Below are 27,391 nucleotides of genomic sequence, written 5' to 3'. Positions count from 1 at the left end.
CGTGCCTACAGTAGTAGCTTATTAATGAAGGTTAGTCATATATATGGTTGAATATGAAATTTTTCGAGAAAGCGATGTGGTGAACAATACAAATTGTCAAACAAGTTGGACAATATTCATTGAACCAAAAGCTTTGTGGGAGATCCGTCTAATGATTACTTTACCCAATTGTCCATCTCTAGTCTCCCCTCTTTTTATAGATTACGAAGAACTAGCCAAAACAACAAAAAGAACTCGACTTTAGCAGTGAAAATCTAATCAATACCACAAAGAAACAAATTCACTCAATTCCATATCTCAAAGAACAAACAAAATCAACTTTTCAACGTCTCCCCTATGTTGTCTTTCGTGTATGTTTCTCGAATAATTTGATTTCTCTGAGTATTCTACCTTATGGATTTATCGATTGATAATATTCTTTGTGATAGTGAAGAAAATGATGATAATGATCGATCTCTTTCGATTCACACTCGAATCTGTTTCCATTTTCGTATATGCTTTGATGTTGCATGAAATTGTTAGATTTATCTTGGATGTAATTTAAATTGATATCGATTGATAATATTCTTTGCGATAGTGAAGAAAATGATGATAATGATCGATCTCTTTCGATTCACACTCGAATCTGTTTCCATTTTCGTATATGCTTTGATGTTGCATGAAATTGTTAGATTTATCTTGGATGTAATTTAAATTGATAGATCCAAGTTTATTGTTCAATCATACCTCAATGTGGAGACGAGTTCTTTGTTTATGTTTGATACCGTATCAATAAGAGTAGTTTTTTTTTGTGGTTTATCTTTGATGAGTTTCGTCTTCATCTACCTAATGAGCGGAGAAAATTATCACACCTAGCCATTGAATCGAGAAAATTAGCATATGATGATGTGGGACTATATTGAATTTTAACTAATACAATCAGGTTTTTTTTTTTTTTTTACTTTTCAACAAAAAAAAAACAAACAAATTTCAGCCACACAACTAATCTCTACATAAATATTGGAAACTAGATTTGATTTATAAACAATATGCTTAATAGATGATTACATGATGGAATACTAAATGATTACATTAATATGAAGGATAATGAACATAAACCATCTCTTCATGGCCAGCAAGAGAAAAAGGCCTTAGCTGACCAAAATTCGAGCCCTGCAACTGCCAAAAACTCTGTTACAGTAACCCCTAAAATCCCTACCATGCATAATCGACACTAACAAAGTGGATGATTACAACAAATTCAATTCAAAATAGAGGACCAATCGATCTCATATGAAGGGTACTTCTCCAGATTGAAATTCTCCGGAGCAATGCCCCAAGGAGCCTCGTCCACCTCTGGAAAGGTCAGATCCGACAGAGGAGACGATCCTCCTGAACCATCACTTTCTGTAACCACCAGAGACCCGGTGCTTTCAACCTTGTTCAAGACCGCCGCGTCTGGAACAACCGCAGCCTGCAACTCAGCCTCCTGCCGCGCCACTTTGGGGCCCACCTGGCCTCGTTTCCTGGCGGAAGTACCTTGCTTTTCTCCCTTCCCCTGTTTTTGCGTCTCAGCCAGAGATTCACAAATGGCTTGTAGTTTCGCATCAACTGAGGAATGGAGAGGCTTGTACTCGCCGAACTCGCCGCCTATGTGGGATCCGTTGTGGCGGAGATTGGGGAAGTTGAGTCTGGCAAAGTCGCCGCGGAGCATGTAGGCTGCCTTGTCGTACGCTAAAGCTGCCTCCTCAGCGGTGTCAAAGGTGCCGAGCCAGAGCCGGGTTCGGTTCTTGGGTAGCCGGATCTCGGCCACCCATTTGCCCCAATGCCGCTGCCTGACTCCTCGGTAGAGCTTGGTGGGTTTCGGTGGTGTACCCACTTGCTTCATGGGGATCGGTTTCGGATGGAGAAAATTGAGACTGCTATGACCAGTCTGGTGGTTCTGGAAAGTCAAGGGCTGGTTCTGGAGGTCGATTTGTGTCTGGATCTGGTGGATCTGGGAGGGAGTTAGGTGGTTCAGACCAATAGAGACGGGTTGCTCCAGACCGGATTGGTCAAAGATCGAGAACCCATTTGAAAACTGGTGGGTCATCGAAGTTGAGCAACCATCAGGATACAAAGAAGATGATTGTGAAGAAGGCGAAGGAGATGAAGAAAGATAATTGAAGGAAGAAGAAGAAGAAGGAACAGAAGGAGAAAGATATTGGGTGGTTGAGTCGGTTGTTGAAGAAGCAGTTTTATGCATAAAAGGTTCAAGTGCTTCCATTAACTCACCCCCAAATGGATCTGCTTGAAGAGGAGGTCTGCTACTGTAAAAATCCATTGCACATGCCATGCCTCAAACACTATAAACACAAAATATTTCACAGCAAGAAAATCAAAATAAAGAAAAATTAACCTGTTTCTATTCAAAAGTAAAGAACAGGTCTCAGTTTCAAAGAAAATTAATGCAAAAGAGGTTTTAAAATAGCCAACCCCTTCTACTTAGAAACCCAACTTTGAGGGACTAAAAATCACCCTCCAAGCTGCAAGAAAATTGAAGAGAAACAGAAAGAAAAGAAAAATAAATTCCTGGATCTCGATTCTGAAAACACCCGGCTTTCAAAAAATAGCTTCCTAAGTTTGGTTTTGATTCAATTTTCTTGTTTTCAAAACAAACCCAAAAAATTGTTGCTTGAAAGACAGATGATTAACAGAAAGGGATTCAGAGAAGCGGGATGTTTCAGAGGGGGGAAGTAGAAAATTGAGACGAAGAAGAGAATCAACAGCAACGCAAAGCTCTCACACAGGAAACTTGACTTTTTTTCTCTCAATTTTCAGTGAATTTGTCTCTCAGCCACTAACAGACTCACTCACACTCTCTGATTTAGCTCCTTGTGTTCCTTGCCATTATATAATCCCCAAGCTCCCCTCATTATCTCTCCTAATAACTTTTTAATCATCATTATCAAACTCTTAACCATGCTTTGAATTCCCCATTTTTACTCTTTGGGCCCCACTAAACATCAACAAGCCACCTACAGTGATGACGTAAGTACTCACCCAATAATGCCACGACAAGTGCATCCCACTCTATTGGCTTACCGACATCTGTCCATTTAAATACCGTCACGTGTCCAGTGCGCCTGTGGTTTTGACGTTGAAGTCAAAATCATTTGATGACTTTTAATTAAAATTACTGGTTTTCTACTAAAATTTACAGATTTTTTAATAATTTTTTAAATACTTTAGTTAAATACGAAAAATAATGGAAAAATACAAAATTAAATTCGACCGTATTGAAATGAGGCATAGGTATATCACTCTTTTCAAGAATATTCGAACACTTTGTTTGTTTTTTCTTGTTTTTGAGTTGGGATGTCTATTTTACTTGGTTTCGATTTATAATTTCATAGGTTGTTATCTCGATATTTCAAGTAATTTACAAAAAGAATTTAAAAAGAGAAAAGGTAAAAAATAAAAGTTCATATATTATTGGACGTTCTGTGACGTTTGACCAGAACGTCATTGTAGAGAAACCCAGCTTGTTCTTTGTTGACTTTATATTAACGCGTTCACATTTTTCTTTTTCTTTTTCTTTTTTTTAATATTTTCTGGAAGTTAATTGTGATGATATCGCTTTTGGCCAACTGGCCTGCCTTTTGCTTTTCTTTTTTGACAAATGCACGGCACGCTCCCATCAAAATAATTCTAAATTATTATTATTAGATTATTACATTTCACAAGAGAGAGTGATAAGGTTTGTGAGAGAAGTTGATAACAGTTGTGATGTATTAAATGGGTCACCCAACTTGTGCTTTGATTGTTTGACTACATGAAAATTATATTTAAATTCAAAAAAGGATGGATAGCGTGGTGATTACGGAGATATCACGTTATTAGATTACACTAATTATTGTGATTTATGGTTTGGTTATGGATTGACTTTGATGGCCACTAAAGGTATCGTTAGTCATGTTTTACCCAAATGTAGGGTTAATATTACTTGTTGTCACCAAAAAAATATGTCGTGTTTCAATTTCATCAGTTCAAATCAATAATTTTAAAATTGAAATTTGTTCAATTTTAATAATTCCGGTAGAATTTTTTCAGTTTCGATCGGTCAAAACGCTTATATATATATACACACACATTTTAAAGTCAATAATTCAAACAGAAACCACGTTAAAAGCCAACTAATGCGTTCAAGTGGAGTTAAATTTCAGTTTTTTTTTTGCGATTATAAGGGAAGGAGATGACGAAACTCGAACTCGATACCTCTATGAGATACCACATATATGATTATCATTTGAACTATTCGTGGTTCTTAATTTAGAATTTCGATGTTTGTTTAAAGTTGTAATAATACTGTATATAAAACACTGCTCTTTGATAACATGGTTATCCTTAAATTTGTAATCAGTTGACATCTAAAATTCTAGTATAATAATAGAGCCTCCATTGCAATATATATAGTACACTTGTGCGGCTGTTGCGAGTGAATTTGGAAGAAGTGAAAGGGAAGAATTTGTGACGTCATTAATATATTATCCATCGGCTGTGGTTGCCACATCTCAAAGCAGTGATGTCAGTAGAAGGCCGGAATAGAGAATTAGGGACGTGGCACAAGGATAACGTGAAGGAGAATGGTATATTATAAAACTTAACTGAACCGTGGTTGGGTTAAATTGACCGTGGTCAACTTAAGACTCAGAATTCGGCGTAGAAGATGCGCGAAAAGCGTGGGAAACATGTGAGGAGTTGGTTGTCAAGTGCAAGTGGTAAACGACCTTCAATTGCGGCGCCAGCAGCTGCAGAGTGCAGAGAGAGCTCTTGGTTTTTACGGAGATGGTACTATTGACCCACGCTCACCTGACGACTCTGTGTAATCCCACCAACAGTTCTCAATCGTGGCACGTGGTGGGCGCATGTATCAAGAACGCTCCATTGTTGCGCGTCAGAGCCAGAGTATCTTTACATGGAAAATTGGAGTCAATGAACCGTTCGTTAAGTTAGTTGACCAGAAGGAGTTCAGTCACGAGGAGAATCAGGGGCCCTGTCCGAAGGAACCCGCATCCGAGCGCAACTGCTTTAATAATATACAAAACCATGCTCCTACTGATTATTGATTATTAATTATTAATTTGAGGGCCTGAGGCTACATGCGCTAATATCATTTCAACATGCATAATCGATACCTTATTGTATAAATAAGATATATAGATATAACTAAGAATCTCATCGTGACATGTTATTGGAATATAATTTTTCAGAATATTTACTGAAAGTTGTTTTCTTTGTGTATAATATAATGTTATAGACCCGATGCATTTGAACATTGAGAGAGAAACGAATGAACAAATATGGATTTTACATCTAGTCAGGACTCAGGCGTGGTGCCCAGCTCAGCTGGCAGTATTGACTTCGAAGTTTGAACCTTATTCTGGGCTCATCGAAACGGCTGGTCTTGGAAATTGTGTGGAAGAAAATTAAGCCCCATGTACCTGTGTAAGAGAACAAAATAAAATCATTGATTTTTTTGGAGAACAAATAAAATCATTAAATTGAGCACAAGAGTTTTGGTGTTAGAAATTGGTGTCCAGTGGTATTCACTGTCGGTTTTTTAATATAAATTTAATCAATTAATCGGTCTATCATTGATAATGTGATCAGTTTTTTTGATTATTTGATTGGTCTTCATTAATATATTTAACAATAATCGATCAATCAATCAATTTAATGATCAATTCAGTTTGACAAGATTTTTTTTACCCCTTGCCGACAGCCTTGGTGGTGTGTAGAGAGACTGAGGAGTGAGGACTCGGTCATTTATGTGGAACCATCACCAATGCTGCCAAGCGTCCCCTATATGCAGCCGGCAGGTGAACAATTCCTTTTTTAAAAAAAAGTATATATTTTTAAAACAAATATCCAGAAAATACCAATAAAAATACAAATTTGTAAGTGCTAACAAATTGTATATGCATATAATTCATTCTTTTAGTAACATAATTATAATCAAGTTAGCATTAAGTTCAATTATAATCAATTATCATATTATAAATCAAATAAATTTTATTTTTAATAAAATATTATAATTGGCTATCTCCCCGTATAATTATAAACCCTAAACGTATAAATATCCAAGTGTGGTTGCGTCTTTGAAGGCTTCTTCAGTCGACTCAAATGGGATTGATTCCCCATAGTATCGATGCTAATCATCGATAACAAATTATTCTTTAAAATAAGAAATAACTCAAAACGTATGTTGGAATTGTAAAGGTGCCTTACCTCTATATATGTACACTAGAAGAGCTTTAAACTTGATAGCATGATCAGTCAATAAACCAACCAATACTTGCACCTAACGAGTCTTCGTCGCCCAGAAGTGCAAAAATTGGTGCATTGCAGGTTGTGCCATCTGCATCGGCGTCCCAATAATTTTGATTAATCACAACTCTCTGTTCAAATTTTTGATAACTTTACGGCTTTGTAGTCGAAGTGATCAAGTGTTTGGGAATGATAAAACGTTTCGAAATCATCTGAAAGGGTCTTTCACGAAGCTTGACGATTTGTACGATGTCTTCCTTTCATTTTTGTTATGATGAACGGTGTCGCAGAAACAATTGTGAAGAAAAAAAGTGAAAACATCAATGGAATCCATTGATAAGAATACGATGAACATTTCATAGTTGGAAGTATTTTGCAAAATATATTTAATAATTATGAACAGGTTTGATGGATACTGGCTGAAGCTGTATCAAGTAGTGACCCAATTAAATCGAGGTTTAATAGCATACAATTTCTGGCAATAGCTGGTGAATTCGTTTTGATTAAAAGGAGTACCTAGAAGCATGGTTTCATCATCTTCACTTCCTCGAGGTATCACTATCTCAGTGCAAGTACTCTTTTTACACAAATTAACCAACATCAATTATTGATAAGATTAACTGAAGCCAATACAACCCCTCTCTCTATATATAACACTATATATATATGCATGTTCAAAGTTTCCATATATAATTTAAGTGATTTACCTGCCATTCCCAAGCATTATCTGACTGATCAGGAGCACTTTCTGGTGGATTAACGTAGCATGGTTGCATCATCACCTTCTATAGAAACGACAACTAACATTATTTTGTCAAGAATGGAATCATCTGTGGGAGCTTCATCAATTATTTGACATATTTGTTGTACAAGTGAGCGGCTATATTGAGCGGCATTTGTGTACATTGCATCCAAGTACTTCTTGAGTTCGGAAGAATCTCTCAGGTCTCTATAACAATGATTAAAAAGGAAATCTCAACTAAATTGTATCTAATTGTATATGTAAGTCATGCGAAATAAGTAACTAGTAGCTAAGTACTACATGTAATTACTTGCAAGTCTTGAATCTCTTACTAAGAAGTTGTAGCCCATGTGGGGCAGAAGCAATTTTATCTATTATAGACCAAGATTGTTATATAGTATCGAAACATTTTTTGCTAACTCCATGCACATGCATACCATGAAAATTAGTTTTATTTAATTCCAGTAAAATTAAGAAATTCGAAACATTATATCAAAGTTGTTGAATATATATATGTATCTAATTACTTTGAAGTCATTGAATACCACCAAATCGAATGCGTTTTGTGGCGTTATATCCTCAAAGTATAGAACTGGAGCTGAGGGGGCTAGAGCTCCAAGTGCAATATGTGGATATTTTAACCGAAACCATGAAGTAAGCACTGCAAGCTTAAGAAGACAAACTGAGGATCAACTTTTGTTGAAAACAAAACTAATCCCTAGAGAATCAAAACGATTACTACTCACTTACTTCCACCATATGATAATCCAAAGACAATTACAGGAGATTTCTGAGCTTGGTACCTTTTTTTTACATGCATGAGAATTTCTGCAGTCTGCTAAAGCCTACGCGGAGTTTAGATATCCAAGTGTGGTTGCATCTTTGAAGGATTTTTCAGTTGGCCTAAATGGGACTGATTCCCCATAGTATCGATCCTAATCATCGGAAACAAAATATGTTTTAAAATAATGGTTAAAGTTAATTAGAAATAACTCAAACGGACACTGAAATTAATGTAGAGGTACCTTACCTCTGTGTAAACTTGAAGAGCTTTAAATTTCATAGCAAAATCTGTCAATGACCCAATACTTGCATCTATCGAATTTCGTCACCGAGAAGTGCAAAAATTGGTGCGGTAGTTGTGCTATTTGCATCGTCGGCCCAATACTTTTGACTAATCACAACTCTCTGTTGAAATGTTTGATAGCTTTCTGGCTTGTAGTTGAAGTGATCAAGTGTTTGGGTATGATATCTTGGTAAATAACCATCTGAAAGGGTCTTTGAAGAAGCTACACGATTTGCACAACGTCTTTCTCCTCTCAGTTTTGTTAGGATGAACGGTGTCGCAGAAGCAATTGTAAAGAAAAAAAAGGACAAACAACAATGTTGGAATCCAGTGATTTGAATACGATGAAGAGATTTCATATAGTTGAGGTATCTTGCAAAGTATTAGGGCAAATGCAATGAGAAACAACTTACTGGGCCAACATTTTTGTTGGCCCGGTCCCACCTCTATTACACAAAAAGTCAAGTCAAACACGTATTCTAATACAGCCACATCAGCAAAACACAAATTTTTATACACTTTTTCTTCCCACACACTTTCTCTTTCCACCCAACCCAACAACATTCCATTCCTCCATATTATCCACAACAAAACTACACCAAAACATCAAATATCAATACATCCACATCAGCAAAACACTTATCCCAATACAGCCACATAAGCAAAACACATTTTACAATACAGCCACATCAGCAAAAGACAACATCTTTGTTGGCCCAATACCAGTTCACCATTGCATTTGCCCTTAGGAGCAGGTTTGATGGATGCTGCTTGAAGCTGTATCAATAATGTTTTGTCTTTATATACAATGATTTTCTTAGCAAATGCCACTAAGTATGAAGTCAATTCATGTTTCTTATTGTTTTAAATGCCCATGTAAATAATAATTATTAATTTTCAACTTGGAAAATAAGCTTGCCATACTAAACAGACAAACAAGGAGAGACAAAATATGTGATAGTTTTAGAGAATGGTGTATTCTTACTTACTTCCACCATATGATAATCCAAAATTTAGGTTTGCTTTACATTTGCTAACTATGATTTTCTTGGATTTTTCGGTAGCAATTGTCGTATAATTAATTATGATGCCCATTATTGAGTAATTTGTTATAAAGGACATAATTGTCGTCAAGTGCCTCGAGCACAAAAGTTTCCACCTAACGACGGGATAAAATTTAACGCATGGCTATAAAGATATTGCTCTTGGAGTACACTTGTCCTTTACTGCTATGCTGGAAAATGGAGTAGACAATTTGAGTGTGGCCAATAATCGTTTAAAAATCTTGTTTCAATCAAACAATGATGGTAATTGGGTAAAAGTAAATTTCATATACAGTTAAACCTCTATAAATTATTTCGAGATATTATTTAATCAATAAATTATTAATTTCTACATTATTAATAAAAATTAATTTATCAAGGTGTTCCTTTTTTTTCCCCTCTCTAAAACGTTGAACTTAATTATAGCAGCATCATACATATTTATTGATATTTTTGACAATTGTTGATATCTTTCATTGAAATATCTTATTGATATTGACAATGTATTTGATTGATATCTTTGACATCTACAATTGATATCTCAGAAAGAAGTCATGAATCTATCCCTTTTTGCAACAAACTAAAATTATTTTCGATGTATGCTTAATTAATATATCATTACTTCTTAATGCACTGAGAAAAGTTAGAGATGAGATCCAATGACACATCAATTTTAAGAGGAAAAAAGTAACATTAGAGCCATCTACTCGAAGGTATTGAAGTCAGAGGAAAAGGATGGAAAAAATTGAAAATAATATTTTTTTTTGAGTTCATGAAAAGCATATGCGAATGAATTTCTTATATGCACTCTCCATTCCAGAGAAATGGTAAAGTGGGGAAAAAAAGGATAGCACTTCTCTGTCACTTTGTGTTTGGGGATTTTTTATATGCACTCTCCATTCCAGTTGTTCTTCGAATTTAATTCATTGGCAATCCCTCAACCAGATGTTCAACGTGTTGGGAATTCACAAGTGATTGAAGTCATACATCGGACAAATATAAAAAAAAGTTAAAATGTACATATCTGGATCGACCTGAAACCTAATAACTTAAGTATGCGAGTATGCTCACGGACGCTCTCCAATTATAACTCCCCAACACAATATATTTGTCAATTTAACAAAGAATATTGACCTAAATAATACCCTATACTTTTTAGGTCTTAGATGGAAATTAACTGCTATAAGCCACAAGCTCCTTTTTTTCTCTCTCGATATATTGATATTGTAAAGGTAAAGTGAATGAAACATTAGTTTTTGTTGGAGATTTTAGCTCAGATATATAACCTATATTGATCTAATACCAAGAAAATAAACAGGTTAACAAAGTTCACACATATACATGTTTAGATGAACGAATAGTCATAAGAAACTCATACAAAACACGAATCGGACGAGATTTAAACCTTTGGTCTTAAAGCGATTAATTGCCTATCTTCCATGTCCTAGCAGCTCACACAATTTCGCCTCCTAGATCTACTCGATTCCACACTTATGGTAGTACCACGGAAAGCGTACATCAAACCAAGAAATGAAAGGAACTCTCTCTCAATGAGACACACGAAAATTGAAGATCAAAAAAAGAAGGAGATGAAGCTTGGTCGTTGTAAGAGGATCACTTGCAAAAGAGAAGCTTGGTTTTCGAAGCAAGTAAAAGAAAAACTAAGAAAACCTTAGAGTGTGTTTGGTTAGGATTTTCAAAACAGTTTTCTGTTTTCAAAAATTGTTTTAGCTTTGAAAATTTGTTTGGGTGGGAGTTTTCAAAAATTATTTTGTAAAACTGAAAATTGTTTTTGATTTTCAAAAACCAAAAAACCAAAACTGTTATTTGAAGTTTTGTAAAATTCTTTCTTGTTTTCTCTTTCATCTTTCCTCTTTCTCCGTGCAGAATCCTCTACCAAATAAATTTTGTTTTCATCATCATTTCTTAAAATTGTTTTCAAAATCTAATCTTAAAATCAGTTTTTAAAAACAAAAAACCAAAATCATTTCCAAACACACCCTTAGCCCTCTGCCCAACCGAAATCACCCATTAAAAATGGACCTCCCAGAATTAAAATTAGTAGCCAAAAATCAGGGTTGTCAGCATATATTGCAACTTCTCCATGCTCTCTGAGATTTTTTTTCAAAAATCATGGATGAAGATTTGACTTGGTAAATTGGACCATGATCTTAAGTTGAATTGGGGTTTGGTCAAATGTTGACCCAAAAAATAACGGGCCAAACAAAACCCCGACCCCATGTAAGGTTTTGGCACAACCAATATTTTAGCCCATGCAAGAATTTTCCACCCCAAAACTTGGGTGCTTTGGGCCCAAGTCCAATTAAAATTCCTCATGCTCTCCATGATTTCCCAAAAATCATGGATGAAGATTTGACTTGGTAAAATGGGTCATGATCTTAAGTTGGTCTAATGTTGACCCAAAAAAATCAACGGGCCAAACCCAAGCCTACGTGAAGTTTGGCCCAACCCATACCTTAATCCATATAAGGGTTTCCCACCCCAAAACTTGGGTGCCTTGGATCCAAGTCCAATTAAACTTCCCACGCCCTCCATGATTTCCCAAATATCATGGATGAAGACTTGACTTGATAAAATGGGCCATGATCTTAAGTTTAATTGGACTATGATATTAAATTGGTCAAATTTTGACCCAAAAAGATCAACGGGCCAAACCCAAGCCTACGTAAGGTTTTGGCCCAACCCATACCTTAGCTCACGTAAGAATTTCACACCCCGGAACTTGGGTGCTTGAGGTCCAATTTCATATATATACTCTCAGTATTATAAACTCACTTTTGTGTTCATGATTTTCCACTATGGGATTTGGTTCACAAACACCAACTTACACCATTTCATGTACACATTTTTTGGGATCAATTTCTTAGTCACTTGATATTGGTTTTTGTAATGCAAATATACTATATTCATCTACATTGGAGTTGTGTGTATTCAACCACAGAGCCGTCCCAAAAGACGTGTGGGTCCACATTTAATTGTTTGTGCCCAAAGTAGATACATTACAAACCAGTATCCAACAGTTTTCTTGAACCAGGGGTTTTTCTTCTGGCTTTAGGAGAATAATAAAATATAAAATAAATGTTTCAAGCGTACAGTAATACTAGCTCAATTAAAAGTTCCACTATATGTAGAGAAATAATAAAACATTAGTTTTGAGGTTAATTTTTGCCAAAGTGCGTTTGGCATGGTGTATACCCTCAAGAAATATTAAAAGCTCAAGATTGAAGATCTGTATAATATTGTGTGATCCATTTTTGAATTATTTCGAATTCGGTTTCTCTCATGGTGACCAACCAGTTTGGATCAGTATTCTTAGTAGGATATATATCTTCACAATGTGTACCTACAAAGTAAATAATGTACTTTAAGATATCTTTTCTCATCTTTTTTTTCCCCCCTACTTGAGAGTATTTGAGTATTCTTGAAACTAAAATATGCACAACTCAGTTTGCAAATGTCAATATTTTCTTAATTAATTTACCCTGTTCTGCCGTCACAGCAAGAATTGTCTCTGAAATATCCTCCAATACCCTACAATGCACACATACATACATATATAGATAAAGTTGACATAAAAAACCCTTGGGTTTTGATTAGGGAAGGACCCAGCCTACTGAACATATGGGGTGGATTTATATATGAAGTGGAAAAATTACAAAACAAAAAATATTTATATTAATTTCAACTGAAAATAAACTGTTATATCAAATTATCAATCATCCTTCATTGTCGATTTTTGATAAACAAAACTTTATATGAAATTAAGTGCTTACCCGCCGCTACTATAAGGATCTCTTAACCCATTAGAGAAAATAATGTTGCTAGCAAATCTTTTAAGAGTTAATTTTATATCCTAAGTCAAAAAGAAAGAAGAAAACATAAATTACATTAATATATGTATGGTTCCACTTAATTGTGAAGAGTCATAATAAGTATATACCAACACCCGAGCTACTAGTTGGAATGGTAAGAATGGTGTGTATCACCTTAATAATCAAGATTCAAATCTCCCCACTTCCGTTTCAATATATATATATATATAGGAATTTTCATATGAACTCTTGAAATGAGGTCCTAACTTTTATAGTACAAAACATTTTTTAAAAATTTAGAAAAATATATATTTGTATTTTGATTAGTTTTACGAACCCAACGATATTTTTTTGTTTGAAAAAAAAAATCAACATGAAAAGTGTATGATAATTTTAGATCGTTAGATATAAAACAAAAGACATTTCATTTACATTTCTGGTTGCATTTTGATTTTTGTTTCGAACAAAAAATATATCGTTGAGTTCGTAAGATGGATCCAAATAGAAATATTTTTTTTTTCAAATTTTAAAAAAATATTTTGAACCTTAAAAGTAAATCCTACAAATTAAGACCTCATTTTATGAATTCATTTTACGAACTCATAGGAGAATTCTTATATATATATCAACTAGATTTAATAAATGAGTGAAAAAGAAAAAGAAAAAGAAAAAGAAAAACCTACACGACCCCCATAGTAAGTAGTTATCCAATGAGTTCGAGGTCTAATGGCAAACAAGAGCATGCAAAGGCTGTTGTAATCGTTCTGATTAAAAGGAGCACGTTGAAACATGGTTTCATCTCCACGTCCTCCAGGCATCACTATCTCTGTGCATTTCTTATTACACAAGTTAACCAAGATTAGTTATTGATAATTAAGATTAATTGAACTCAATACAACCCCCCCCTCTCTCTCTCTCTCTCTCTCTCTCTCTCTCTCTCTATATATATATATATATATGTCTATAAATAGCTAAACTTACGAAAATGATAAAGATCTCGACAATAGTTGGAATCTCAGTTATGCGTATAACTCAACAGTTGAGATAAATAGGATACCAGTTGCTGGGATCCCTATCATTACTAATTTAATTACCTGCCATTCCCAAGCCTTATCTGACTGATCAGGAGCACTTTCGGGTGGAATAACGTAACATGGTGCATCACCTGAAAATGTATATCGGTTGTAACCACAGTTATATATGATCTATTTGAAATAAATTTAATCTTTCGATTTTCATATTGAAACATTTGTAAATTGGGTGATTGAGTTGGAATTTGACCCAAAATTCAATAACCAAAAATTAGATTTTCCCGTCCGAATATTAAAAAATTTCTGCATATATCACCTGCTATAGCGACGACAACTGCCATTATTTTGTCAAGAATAGAATCATCTGTAGGAGCTTGATCAATTATTTGACATATTTTTTGTACAAGTGAGCGGCTAGATTGAGCGGCAATTGTGTATATTGCTTCCAAGTATTTCTTGAGTTCAGAAGAATCTTTCAGGTCCCTATTTAACAATGATTAAAAAGGAAATCTCAACTAAATTATATCTAATTGTATTTATGTAAGTCATGCGAAATAAGTAATTAGTAGCTAAGTAATTCATGTAATTACTTGCAAGTCTTGAATCTCGTACTAAGAAGTCGTAGCCCATGTTGGGCAGAAGCAATTTCATCAATTATAGACCAAGATCGTTTTATAGTATCATAACAATTTTCGCTAACTCCCTGCACATACCATGAAAATTAGTTTTATTTAATTCCAGTAAAATTAAGAAATTCGAAACATTATATCAAAGTTGTTGAATATATATATGTATCTAATTACTTTGAAGTCATTGGATACCACCAAAGCGAATGCGTTTTGTGGCGTTATATCCTCAAAGAAAAGAATTGGAGCTGAGGAGGCTAGAGCTCCAACTGCAATATGTGGATATTTCAATCGAAACCATGAAGCAAGCACTGCAAGCTCAACACAAACTAAGCTTAAACTTTTGTTAAAATGAAAAGATCCATAGAGAACAAAAACCAAGTACTATTAACTTACTTCCACCATATGATAATCCAATGACAATTATAGGAGATTTCTGAGCTTCAAACTCTTCTTTTACGTGGATGAGAATTTCTGCATAGTCTGCTAAAGCCTGTGCAGAGTTTAAGTATCCAAGCGTGGTTGCGTCTTTGAAAGCTTTTTCAGCTGACCCAAATGGGATTGATTCCCCATAATATCGATGCTAATCGTCGATTTCAAAAGAAAATATTTTTAGACTAATAGTTAAAATTTGAAACAACTCAATTATTAACAGATCGATGTTGAAATTGCAGTGGTGCCTTACCTCTATGTAGACTAGAAGAGCTTTAAACTTGATAGCTTGATCAGTCAATAACCCAATACTTGCATCTAACGAGTCTTCATGACCGAGAAGTGCAAAAATGGGTGCACTGGTTGTACCATCTGCACCGTCCCAATACTTTTGATTAATCACAAATCTCTGTTGAAATTTTTGATAACTTTCTGGCTTGTAGTTGAAGTGATCAAGTGTTTGGGAATATTTAAACGTTTTAAAATCATCTGGAAGGCTCTTTGATGAAATTCCACGATTTGTATAGTGTCTTCCTTTCAGTTTTGTTAGGATGAACGGGGTCGCAGAAACAAATGTGAAGAAAAACAATGAAAACAGCAATGGAATCCATTGATATGAATGCGATGAGTATTTCATAGTCGAGGTATTTTACAATATATATTTAATAATTATGAGAAGGTTTGATGGATGCCGGTTGAAGCTGTATCAATAATGTTTGTCTTTATAAAAGGTGGTTTTCTTAGGGAATGCCACTATACAAAATTCATGTTTTAAATGCTCATGTAAATAAAATTATTATTTGTCACCTTGGACAGTAATGCCGAACAAACAATGATTCTCTTTGGAATTATTTCCTTGGATTTTTTTCAAATAATGTATACTTGCTAACGTAATTAAGTATTTAATCTGTTATCTTAATTAGCCTATTAAGTGTATTTCTCAAATTCAATGGGAGATGTGGAAGATTATACACATAAGTACTTAATAATTATAAGGACGGACACTTCCTTAGGTTTGTTGTGATGGGTTTGGATTTGGATCCAACCCCGTAGGAACAAGAGAATGAATAGACGGGGAAGATTTATTTGCATTGTATATACGATAATAATTGATATGAATATTTCAAAATTCCAAGAAAAATGTCCAAGAGAAAGACAATAATAAAAAATAAATTGTTGTAAACTTGAAAACAATTGATTCTGGAGATGTAAAAAACAACAACTAATTACTAGTGATTAATGAGTACAACATCAAAAAAATTCCATGGAAAAATTGATTCCGGAGATGTGAAAAAACGACAACTAGTGATTATATATGGAGTACCACGTACATGAACAAAATTCCAAGAACAAGGTCCAAGAGAATTAAGACAAATAATACATTGAATTAAACATGACAAGAAGAAAATTGATTCCGGAGCTGTAAAACAACAACTAGTGATTATGGAGTACCAAAGCAACAAAATTCTAAGAACAAGGTCCAAGAGAAATTAAGACAGAAATTCCAAGAACAAGGTCCAATTCTTGCATCTAACGAGTCTTCATGACCGAGAAGTGCAATAATCGCGCCCTAGTTGTACCATCTGCACCATCCCAATACTTTTGATTAATCACAAATCTCTGTTGAAATTTTTGATAACTTTCTGGCTTGTAGTTGAAGTGATCAAGTGTTTGGAAATATTTAAACGTTTTGAAACCATCGGGAAGGGTCTTTGACGAAATTCCACGAGTTGTACAGTGTCTTCCTTTCGGTTTTGTTAGGATGAACGGTCTCGCAGAAGCAAATGTGAAGAAAAAAAGTGAAAACAGAAATGGAATCCATTCATATGAATGCGATGAGCATTTCATAGTCGAGGTATTTTGTAAATTATATTTAATAATTATGAACGTGTTTGATGGACTGGTTGAAGCTGTATCAATAATATTTGTCTATATAAACGGTGGTTTTCTTAGGGAATGTCACTATAAATAATTCATGTTTCCTCATGTTTTAAGTGCCCATGTAAATAAAAATTATTGTTTTTCAACTTTGGAGAGTGCCTTGCCGAACGGCGCATTTTAAGTGCCTTGTTAATGTAATTAAATATTTGATTTATTAACTTAATTAGCATGTTATGCGTGTTTCTCAAATTTAATAGATTTCCGAGTGCTCCTTTTATCTTGAACGAGCATTTTTGATACCCTTAATTATATAGTAATTTACATAGAAGACAGCCCTAAATTTTCAAATTAAACATTCTTTGTTGTAAAAATTAATGTTCGTGGTTGAAATAAGAAGACATGTGACAAATATTACTTATCATATTTATATATAGGGTGACTTCCTTGGGAGATGTCGCTACAGAAACTTCACATGTTTTTGACCTTTTATTAGGGTCCAATGCAAATGAGAATTATTAATATTTTAACTTGAATTTTTTTTGTCTTAATATATAGGGACAAAATTTAGGCCGTTCCTTTGTTTTATATTGCATTGTATTAAACGTAAACGGGAAGTTGTAAATCAAACTCTTTGTCTACTATGCTTTGCTTGGAGTTTTCGGTAGCAATTGTTGTCGTATAGAGAATTATTGAGTAATTTATTATATAGGATTTACTTATTTCAAAATTCATATAACAAAGTTTTAAGTGAGAGAATATTAGCTTGAGTTTTCCTGCATGTGAGACAACGAAAAGATGAAGTCTGATCTAGCCCATCAGGCCCACACCCCAACCTAAAGTAATCACGGCCAGTCCAGAGAAGTATATAAGGGCCAGATGGAATTTTATGTCATTTTGGGCCGTAACCCATACTTCGGGTGTGTTCTGCTCCGAACAATAATTTGCTGGCCCTAATTCCTAGGCAATTGCTGAACTATTTTATGGCACTTTGTGCAATTGTCCAAAAGACTATAATTTTGTATCATATTTTCATTTTTAACCTTGCTTTAAAAGTGGAATTCCCTTAATACCCTTACATTTTTGTAATTGTTCAAAAGACTACAATATTTTCTCTCTCTATAAAAATTTAAAAATGCTTATGGTGAACCATATAAATTAATGGTGATATTTTAACCTCAAAATATATCTAAGTTTTATTTTCAATTTATTAAATTATTTTATTATTTATTTCAATATGTTACAAGTTAAAAGCATAATACCCCTGCACATAATTTGTCACAATAATTTTAACATCATAAATACTATCAATAAAAGTACAATCAAACACTACTAACATTTCAACCACCATATTTGCAACATGCTTTTTGACCTCAACCCATACTTCATATTGGGCCACCTTGTGCTCTAAGTAGGCCCATAAGAATGGTACTATGTGGATCACCTGACATTTGGGCCCACTTGCTTCTCGAGCTCAAACCATACTCCATACTGGGCCACAATGTGCAAGCCAAGTAGACCCAGGCCAGAAGAATGGTACTTTGTGGATCACCGGACATTTGGGCCCACTGGTTTTGGTCCGTAACCCATACTTCATACTGGGCCACCAAGTGAAAGGTAAGTAGCCCAACAAGCTTTTCCCATTCTTCTAGGTCCCAGACTGAGACAGGAGAAGTATTGGGCAAGCCTACCACAATTTCCAATTTCTGAACAGTAGCCTTCCATTAGAAGAATAATGGTGGGCCTTATTGCTTCTTGTGTAAGTTGAGAGCGAGGAGTAGAAGGATCAAAGAAGTCTACAACAACGGATTTCTGGGCCGATAGGAAACAGTTTGAGTTTTAGGAGAGAGTTGGTGCCTGTTAGGATGTTATTTCCTAATTCGGTGATCATATCAAATTGGGACTCTCGGCAATCAAATCTTGGAATCGACTCCTGTAATTCTCTCATCTTGGTTTGCTTTTTATTTTTTTTTATGATTTGTGTTTTGAATAGATTTGTTTTGTTGTCTCCACTTCTCTCTTTAATCTCTATGTTTTTGGTATTTGTTTTAGTTTTGTAGGGTAAGGGTTTACGAATTCTTTGTTACAATTATTATTTATTTTTTTTCCATGTTGAAAATGGATTTATCTACCATGGAATTCACTTCTGGAGATCAACCGATCAATTCCAGTGGCTTATTTTTCTGATGTCTGACGAACCTTTTCATTAATTTCTGTGTCTATACACCGGATGATTCTCCATTTTTGAATTCCTATCCTTGTCTGTTGATTCTTGTCTAAATCTGCAGCTATAATAAGTTGTTATGAATTGCTCTGTATAAGTTGAGTTATGAAATTTATCTTCATTGTTAACTACTGTCAATCTAGGTCCTAGAAGCATATTTTTCATTTCTTGAAACTTTGTATTTGGTCAAAATGTTTGTTGCTGGGTTTTAGTTTGTTTATCTGTGGAGGCCCAATTCTTGATGCCTTCCATACCTGACTGTTTTAAAGTTTTGACATTGAACATGATTGGTTCATCTGCAATGGAAATTTTTACATGGATTTGTTGGAACCAAATGACATGATCTCTAATATAGATTCATCCACAAAGCGATTTTACTCCTAATATAGAATAAGGCTACACAAATACTATTAGATGATATATGCGTCCAATTGTAGACGTCCTAATATTAGACAAATTTCATTTAAAAGTTAATGCTGGTTTTGGATTTAGAAGGTGATAAAAAGTAATTTTGGCAATCACTTTATGAGTATCAAGAAAGGCCATGCTAACAATGTCTCTAATCTCTACCAATGTGCAAAAGAGAAGAAGTCGCATGTATATTAGCATATATATATATATATATATATATGTTTTGATTATTTGAATGGGTGTTGAGACGATTTCTCCTATCACGAGAAGCAAAGACTTTTATGTTGCTTCAATGGTCACTATGCCAAACCTCGTAACTATGAAATAGGAAAAAACCGTAGGAGGAAGATGCGACAAATAACAAAATCACAACAAATAATTTTCTAAAAAAAAATCACAACAAATAATTAATGCAGATAAATTTATTGTAGTTAAATTTTAATACATATTAACCAAAATAACACCACAACAGATAATACAAAAAAAATTAATACACATAAATTTAGTCACTAAAATTGCAATCATATTACACCTAGGTTTATCCCTCAAATTGCTGCACTTGTCTGTGAATCTTTTTATCGAAATACTCCTAGAAATTACATAATCTCTTTTATTTATAATTTTCAGAATATTTATACACAAATAATGATGACAAAGCTTTGTTTGGATAGAAGAAGCATTAGGTTATGATGAGGCCAATTCTTGTGTTGGGCTCGTTTATGAAGTTCGATTCTTGTGGACGTTATGGATTAAAAGTTAAAAACACATATTTTGGTTGACGGATCCAATATGTGAACTAAATATGAATAAGCTTATGGATTATTTTTGATAACTCATATGGTTTGTTGACTGATTGACTAGAAAAACCCTCATTTGTAAAGTCACTTTTGACAGGAAATTGGGGAAGAATTTGTGGTTATTTTGGACAAAGAGCTCAACATAGTATATTCAGACACTGAATTAAATAAAAACAACGAAGGATCTAATAGACGCAACCCTATCAACGATTCTTGGACAAAGGAAAGAGGAAGTGACTCTCAAGATAAAGCTGGCAAGGGGAGCAGCATTGAGGAAAACCTTGATGATATAGAAGCTACTCTTGCTCAATTGAAAAAGGAACTCGGTTTGTAAGAGGTTCCAGTGTCATGTTGATCCATCCAACATTGGTGAAGTTGAAAGAAGTCCTTTTTGCCAGAAATCTCCTTGATGGCTCTGTTTTGACATCTGTGGTTTGATGATGGTCACATAAACATCTCCATCTTGAAACCATTTGGCGAAGGAATTGTCTACTTGTATCTCAAGTATGTCCAGTTTACACTCAGAGATTTTGGTAAAATGCAGTCATAATTTGTGCAATGAATCAATGATGGTGATGTAAACAATTATAATTTTTCACTGAAAACAACCAATTGTGTCAGTAAAAATGGGTGCAACTTGTAAATCATATTTTCCTGAATTTAAATTTGATAGTCTGTGGAATGTGGAGAAATTATAACACAACTTGGCCAAAAAAATAAAAGAGTACAAGCAGAATAAAGAGTACAAGCGGAAGATGGTATCAAAGACATTTTGTCATCATTTTCCCCTATCAAGGAATTTCTAGGACTGAGAATGCCGCCCCTCAAGTGTATTAGTTCTGATCATTTACACAATGATCTTCATAAAGAGAAATCCTAGTGCCAAAAATGTGCTAAGCAAACGTATCTACCAAATTTCACACTAAAATCTCTCTTTAAAACAGAGGCAAATTGCATGAGCCCCAGTGTTATGAGTAACGACCTACTCTGCTCGCACTAGGCCAAGCTTGGCACCAAAACCATATGATGAACCATGACCCATTCGCCCGTAGACCTCCGTTGGATTCCCTTCAACGTCCTTAGAAGTTCCTAGATCATTTCCATGTTCTACAAATGCATATACATGAGTATTCCTCACAGGTATCCGTATCTCAGCTCCAAGCTTCAACATAACAGGAGGAAAATCGAATAAGAAGATATCAGCCTTAACATTCCATAGACAATATACACACATAACAACAAATCTTATTTCATAAAAAAATTGAATCTTGATATGGTACAGAAACACCTATTCAAAGTCAGTTCACCGAAGTAAATCTTACCTCAATGATATTTCTTGAGGCACCTAGCTCGCCCATACTGTAACCCCTCACAGAATAAGGTCCCCCAAGGGTGGAAGCATCATAACTTGAAAGGTCTCCCACACAACCTCCATAGCGGCCATGAACAACTAACACAGGTGGTTGTGGTTTACCAGCACCTTTCTCCACTTGCATCAATTGGAAAAATCTGGTCAGTGTTAACTGGTGTCTGTTAAAGAACGGGAACTTAGTACCAATGCCAAGACCTTGGTCAACCTGCAATTCAATGTACATTAGCCAGAGTATTGCACAAAATGGAAGGAGACTTTAGTATCTTCTTCTTAAAGGGACAAAAAGAAAAGAAAATATCAGGTAAGCATTTTACAACAATACGTGAACTGGGAATTTTTGATAAATGAAGCACCTACATTTAGTGAATTCTCGTACAAATATCATTTTTTTCACTTTCAAAGGCAGTTGTCGACTAGACAACCATAAATATACCTTTTTCTTTTATTTGATAAGCAATCGTGAATATACTTGCCATGTACTAATTCGTTTTAATTTTTTCATGTCTAATGATGAAACCATTTTAATCTAGGCAACATCAAGTCCTGATTTCCTTTTTTCTTATTTGAGTAACAAAAGAAATAGACTTGTAATTACTTCCAGACGGTTTTTCAAAGAAGTTCTCTTCTCCTTTCCATCATTATTCGCATGATCAACAGAAGCGCGGTTAACTGTGTCATCCAAATCATGTCGTCAAATACAAACTCAAATAAAAAGTATCATGGCTAACCTGGAACACATTCCTTTCGCCAACTACAGCTCCATTTACAAACTTAGTATTGTCATGTGTGATGTTTGCTTGTAAAAATGTCATATGATCAATTCCAGTACCACTGAGGGTTGTTGGAGGTCTATCTGCACTAATCCCACCACTTGGCAATACTCTTTGACCATTTGGAGAGATATACTGCTTTCATCACGAGTTATTCCTATTCGTCCTACTAATTATATTCCTATAAGACTTTGACTTTTCTTACTCTCCAAGCAAATCTACGCCCTCTTCGTTATTGGACTGAACATCACCCAGGCCGGCAGGTGCTTGGCCCTTTGTAATCTTACGACGACGGGCTCGATTATAAGCATTCTTGAGTCTCCGGCCTTGATCTTCATCAGTATTCATCAACTCCCTTGTGCTTATCAAAAAAAAAAAAAAAAAATAACTTCCTTCTGCTTCTAGCTCTCGAGTCTCAACTTACGCCTGAAAAAATCAGGCCCATCATTACACTCCTAATTCTGGGCTACTGTTCAGAAGATGGAACTGTGTTTGTCCCAGAAGAATGTGAAAAGCTTGTTGGGCGACTTAGTACCATTCTTACGGGTCTACTTAGCCCAGTATGAAGAATGGGTTGAGCATGTTTGCCGAAGGGTTTGGTGATCCATAAAAAAATAACACAAATATTTGGTCCTGCCTTGTCATGACAAAGCTGAAGGGAGGACATGCTACAGCCTACAAATCATGAAATCGTTATTATGCAAAATTAATGCAGTTATTGTTTCTATATCAGGTGATGCAAAACGTCACGTGAATCCACCAAAATGGATTACTCTAGTTGGGCTCTGTTCACAAGCCCAATGTCTTGGGCCAAGCCCTTTTGTAGGCATCAAACTTTGCTCAGCACCTGTAGCTGTGGGCCTCATGGACTAGATCAGATTTCATCTTTTGGTTGTCTTCAAATATTTAAATATTCTCTCTTAAACTTTGTTATTGAAGTTATGACTAAGTATATCCTTTTATAACAAATTACTCAACATCATAATTCTCTAGTCTGCAAATGCTAGCTGAAAATCCAAGAAAATCACAGTAGACAAGAGGTTTTTTTAGAACTTTCCGCTTACGCTTAATACAATGTAATATAAAACAAAGGAATAACCTATATTTTGTCACTAGTTAGAGGAAAAAAATAATTTAAATTGAACAATAATAATTCTCATACTTCATATTGAGTAATTTGTTATAAAGGATATAAATATTTCAAAATTCGAAAAACAAAGTTTAAGAGGGAGAGTATATATATATTATTTGAAGTCAACTAAAAGATGAAGTTTGGTCTAGCCCATCAGGCCCACACCTACAAGTCCTGAACAAATCTTGATGCCTAAATGAGCTTGGCCCACAACTATTGGGCTTGTTAGTAAAGCCCAACAGAAAGAAATCACGGCCAGTCCAGAGAAGTATGTATACAAGGACTAGAAGAATGGCACTCTGTGGATCAACGAACAATTGGGCCAATGTCATTTTCGGCCGTAACCCATACTTCGTACTGGGCCAAGGTGCACGCAAAGTGCAAAAATTGGTGCACTACTTGTACCATCTCTACTGTGCCAATGCTTTTGATTAATCACAAATCTCTATTGAAATTTTTCGTAGCTTTTTAGTTTGTAGTTGAAGTGATCATAGTGGGAATATTTTGCAAAGTATTATATTTAATTATGAGCAGATCTATAGATCTATATTTCTTGAAGTTGTATCAATAACCTTTGTTTTTATATACAGCCAATGTCACCATACAAAATTCATGTTCCTTCACGTTTTAAGTGCCATGTAAATAAAAATTATTATTTTTCAACTTAGAAAATAGTGAAACTACACATGCCATGCCGAACGGACAACAATTCTATAGGTCCTGAGTAAAGCTCGACTCCTGGAAACGGGCTAGGCCACACTATTGGGCTTGTGAGCAGGGCCAGTCCAGAGACGTATATAAGGCCTGTTTCCTAGGATTGCAAAAACATTCTTTTTTGAGACTACTTGGCAGTAGTATATACGTTAGTTAATTTAGTTCGCAAATGTTCACAAACATCCATATTCTCCCGTAAAGTTAGAGACTGAACTTGATCCGCTTACACCGATAAGAGTTATACAAAAAGAAGTCTAGCTTCAACTCATTAGATACACATTCATAGAATTAAACGTATACGTTAGTTAATTTAGTTCGCAAATGTTCACAAACATCCATATTCTCCCGTAAAGTTAGAGACTGAACTTGATCCGCTTACACCGATAAGAGTTATACAAAAAGAAGTCTAGCTTCAACTCATTAGATACACATTCATAGAATTAAACATGTCCAATCACTTTGTGTGATTCTCGGAGAATGGTCACTCGCAAGCACTTGGAATTCCTACAAATAAAAATACAATATTAGAATAATAATTTTAAACTTCTTTTACGAGCGTAAATGAAATTGAGAAGGAGAATTACCGCATGTGGCGATGTTAACCACAAAAGGCATAGCAACAAGTCTAAGTCGATGCGCAGCCCAAACCAACGAGCAACAAGTCTTCTCTAACATCGAATAATTTGCTTCACAACTGGTAAACTTTTTGCTTAAGTAATAAATGGCATGCTCTATCCTTCCTGATGAGTCATGTTGTCCGAGCACACATCCCATCGAACTATCTGAGACAGTCAAATAGAGAATAAGCGGCCTGCCAGCCACAGGAGGCATCAACACTGGAGGACTTTTCAAGTATTGCTTGATCTTTTCGAAGGCTACCTGACAATCTTTATTCCACTCAGTAGAGTTACTTTTACGCAACAATTTAAAGATATGTTCACAAGTAGCCGTCAACTGTGAAATGAATCTGGCAATGTAATTCAATCTTCCCAAGAAACCCCTAACCTCCTTTTCTGTCCGAGGGGGTGACATCTCCAAGATCGCCTTCACTTTATCAGGATCTACTTCGATTCCTTTCCTGCTTACAATGAAACCTAACAACTTCCCCGAGGTTGCCCCAAATGTGCACTTAGCTGGATTCAACTTTAATTGATGCTTCCTTAATCGATCAAACAACTTCTGGAGATTCACAATATGATCTTCACCTTCTTTGGATTTTGCTATCATATCATCGACATATACTTCAACTTCTTTATGCATCATATCATGAAACAAAGTGACCATGGCCCTTTGATAAGTGGCACCGGCATTCTTCAAACCAAAAGGCATGACTTTATAACAGAAAGTTCCCCATAGAGTAATAAAAGTTGTTTTCTCGCGATCTTCTGGTGCCATCTTGATCTGATTGTAACCCGAAAATCCATCCATGAAAGAGAAGGTAGAATGTCTGGCTGTATTATCCACTAAAACATCAATGTGAGGAAGAGGGAAGTTATCCTTCGGGCTTGCGCGATTAAGGTCTCTATAGTCGACACACATTCGAACTTTGCCATCTTTTTTGGGGACAGGTACAATATTCGCCACCCATTTTGGATATCGAGCCACTGCCAAGAAACCAGCATCAAACTGCTTCTTCACTTCATCTCTTATCTTCAACAACATGTCTACTTTCATTCTCCTCAATTTTTGTTTCACAGGGGTACATTCTGGAATTAATGGCAACTTATGAACAACAATGTTTGTATCAAGACCCGGCATGTCCTGATAAGACCATGCAAAGACATCCTGGTAACTATGCAATAAATCTATCAACTTCTTTTTGCTTTCTCCTTCAAAGGCAGCTCCTACCTTGACTTCCTTTTTCTCCGTTTCAGTTCCCAAATTCACGACTTCAGTTAACTCTTGATGCGGCTGTATTATTTTCTCTTCTTGATTGACTTGTCTTAATATCTCAGGAAAAATCTCAATTTCTTCGTCTATTTCATAGTCAGATTCAACATTGCTAATGGGTGCATCAAAATCTGGGTCATTAAGTTCGTCCTCTTTATTATCATCATTTTCAATCCTGTTAAAGAAATGAATGAAAGTGGTTTTGAGAATGGAGAATAACACTTGAATGGAAATGAAGAAACATGAATATGGATGACTATCAAGAGATTTTCATTTCATGGAAAAAGGAAATGTGAACAAAGATAGAACATGCAATCGCCATACTATAAAATCTATTGAAAGCAAAGTAAAGCATGCTCATTACAAAAGACCCAAACGAAAGCCGTGAGCTAGGCCCACGATGGTAGTGCACTCGGGATTACTCTTGCAGGTTCTTGAGAGATACTGGGAGCTCCAAACTGGTCCAGTTGCTAAGTTTGAAATTTGAAGGACGCGAGATGACAAAGCAAGGTCTAGCAGCTGAACTCTGTTCCCCTTCCACCACAGCAACTTGGAATTTTTCAAACTGATCACATATATTTGCCAAAATCGCCCTAGTTACACCAGTCGAGTTTTGAAATGACAGTTTTCCAAAAACTGCCCCAGTGTCAGTCAAACTTATCTTGTTTTGCCTCCCTCCATACACAAAACTGTCATAAAGCCAGGGAATCGGTTTCTTTTCAACTTCCAATTCCTTTCCTTCCAGACGGGCAAGCCTCTTCGCCTGTTTTTCTGCTTGCACACGATTTCTGTCAACCCTAGTTGGCTTATAACCCAAACCCCAACGTTCTGGATGTTTCACCATTTCTACTGGCTTCTTAATTCCCTGTCGATTCTTACCGAGTCCTTCTCCTGGGCGAAACCCCTTTTTCAACATAAATTTTGTTACATTCTTCGTAACCTTTGATATTTGTGGCTTTAGGGGAGAAAGTCCTTCCTTCCCGTAGCTAGCACTAGCAATTTCAAAAGATTGGAATGAACTCTGAATCCCCTCTGTCGGAGCATCAATAGGAGAACTGTTAGACAAGCTGGCAACCATCCATTCTGACTGACCCTTTACTATGTAAACCCTTCCATCATAAACAAATTTGAGCATTTGGTGC

General features: G+C 35.4%; 3 protein-coding genes and 1 pseudogene across 3 annotated transcripts; all 4 read right to left on the bottom strand.

The window, feature by feature from the left end:
* Positions 1-987: 987 nt before the first annotated feature.
* Positions 988-2,869, bottom strand: LOC120009478 (ethylene-responsive transcription factor RAP2-4-like). The gene has a single exon (XM_038860091.1). It carries the CDS (start codon positions 2,312-2,314, stop codon positions 1,241-1,243), a length of 1,074 nt encoding a protein of 357 aa, XP_038716019.1. The 5' UTR covers positions 2,315-2,869; the 3' UTR covers positions 988-1,240.
* Positions 2,870-6,130: 3,261 nt separating this feature from the next.
* Positions 6,131-8,481, bottom strand: LOC120009804 (annotated as a pseudogene).
* Positions 8,482-12,375: 3,894 nt separating this feature from the next.
* On the bottom strand, positions 12,376-15,698 carry LOC120009518 (lysosomal Pro-X carboxypeptidase-like). Its single transcript, XM_038860139.1, has 10 exons — positions 15,315-15,698; positions 15,026-15,212; positions 14,807-14,940; positions 14,594-14,706; positions 14,320-14,486; positions 14,067-14,137; positions 13,656-13,808; positions 12,934-13,013; positions 12,642-12,691; positions 12,376-12,503 (listed from the first exon to the last, which is right to left on the bottom strand). The coding sequence occupies exons 1-10, from the start codon at positions 15,696-15,698 to the stop codon at positions 12,376-12,378; spliced, it is 1,467 nt and encodes a 488-aa protein (XP_038716067.1).
* A 5,429-nt stretch (positions 15,699-21,127) lies between these two features.
* Positions 21,128-22,663, bottom strand: LOC120009790 (protein TOC75-4, chloroplastic-like). Its single transcript, XM_038860493.1, has 3 exons — positions 22,472-22,663; positions 21,694-21,948; positions 21,128-21,533 (listed from the first exon to the last, which is right to left on the bottom strand). The coding sequence occupies exons 1-3, from the start codon at positions 22,553-22,555 to the stop codon at positions 21,354-21,356; spliced, it is 519 nt and encodes a 172-aa protein (XP_038716421.1). The 5' UTR covers positions 22,556-22,663; the 3' UTR covers positions 21,128-21,353.
* Between the last annotated feature and the right edge of the window lie 4,728 nt (positions 22,664-27,391).

The sequence above is a fragment of the Tripterygium wilfordii genome, chromosome 11 (assembly GCF_013401445.1).
Source record: "Tripterygium wilfordii isolate XIE 37 chromosome 11, ASM1340144v1, whole genome shotgun sequence".
NCBI classification, from domain to species: Eukaryota; Viridiplantae; Streptophyta; class Magnoliopsida; order Celastrales; family Celastraceae; genus Tripterygium; species Tripterygium wilfordii.
Note: the sequence above shows the minus strand (reverse complement) of the source record. Positions and strands in the feature narration are given on the sequence as shown.

Coding starts and splice junctions, on each gene's coding strand:
- LOC120009478 (XM_038860091.1), bottom strand. CDS start 2,314: ATGGCATGTGCAATGGATTTTTACAGTAGCAGACCTCCTCTTCAAGCA.
- LOC120009518 (XM_038860139.1), bottom strand. CDS start 15,698: ATGAAATACTCATCGCATTCATATCAATGGATTCCATTGCTGTTTTCA. Junction 14,941..15,025: donor TGGATTATCATATGGTGGAA/GTAAGTTAATAG, acceptor TTGAGCTTGCAG/TGCTTGCTTCATGGTTTCGA. Junction 12,692..12,933: donor GATCCTTATAGTAGCGGCGG/GTAAGCACTTAA, acceptor TGTGCATTGTAG/GGTATTGGAGGATATTTCAG.
- LOC120009790 (XM_038860493.1), bottom strand. CDS start 22,555: ATGACATTTTTACAAGCAAACATCACACATGACAATACTAAGTTTGTA. Junction 21,949..22,471: donor GCGAAAGGAATGTGTTCCAG/GTTAGCCATGAT, acceptor ATTGAATTGCAG/GTTGACCAAGGTCTTGGCAT. Junction 21,534..21,693: donor CCTCAAGAAATATCATTGAG/GTAAGATTTACT, acceptor GTTATGTTGAAG/CTTGGAGCTGAGATACGGAT.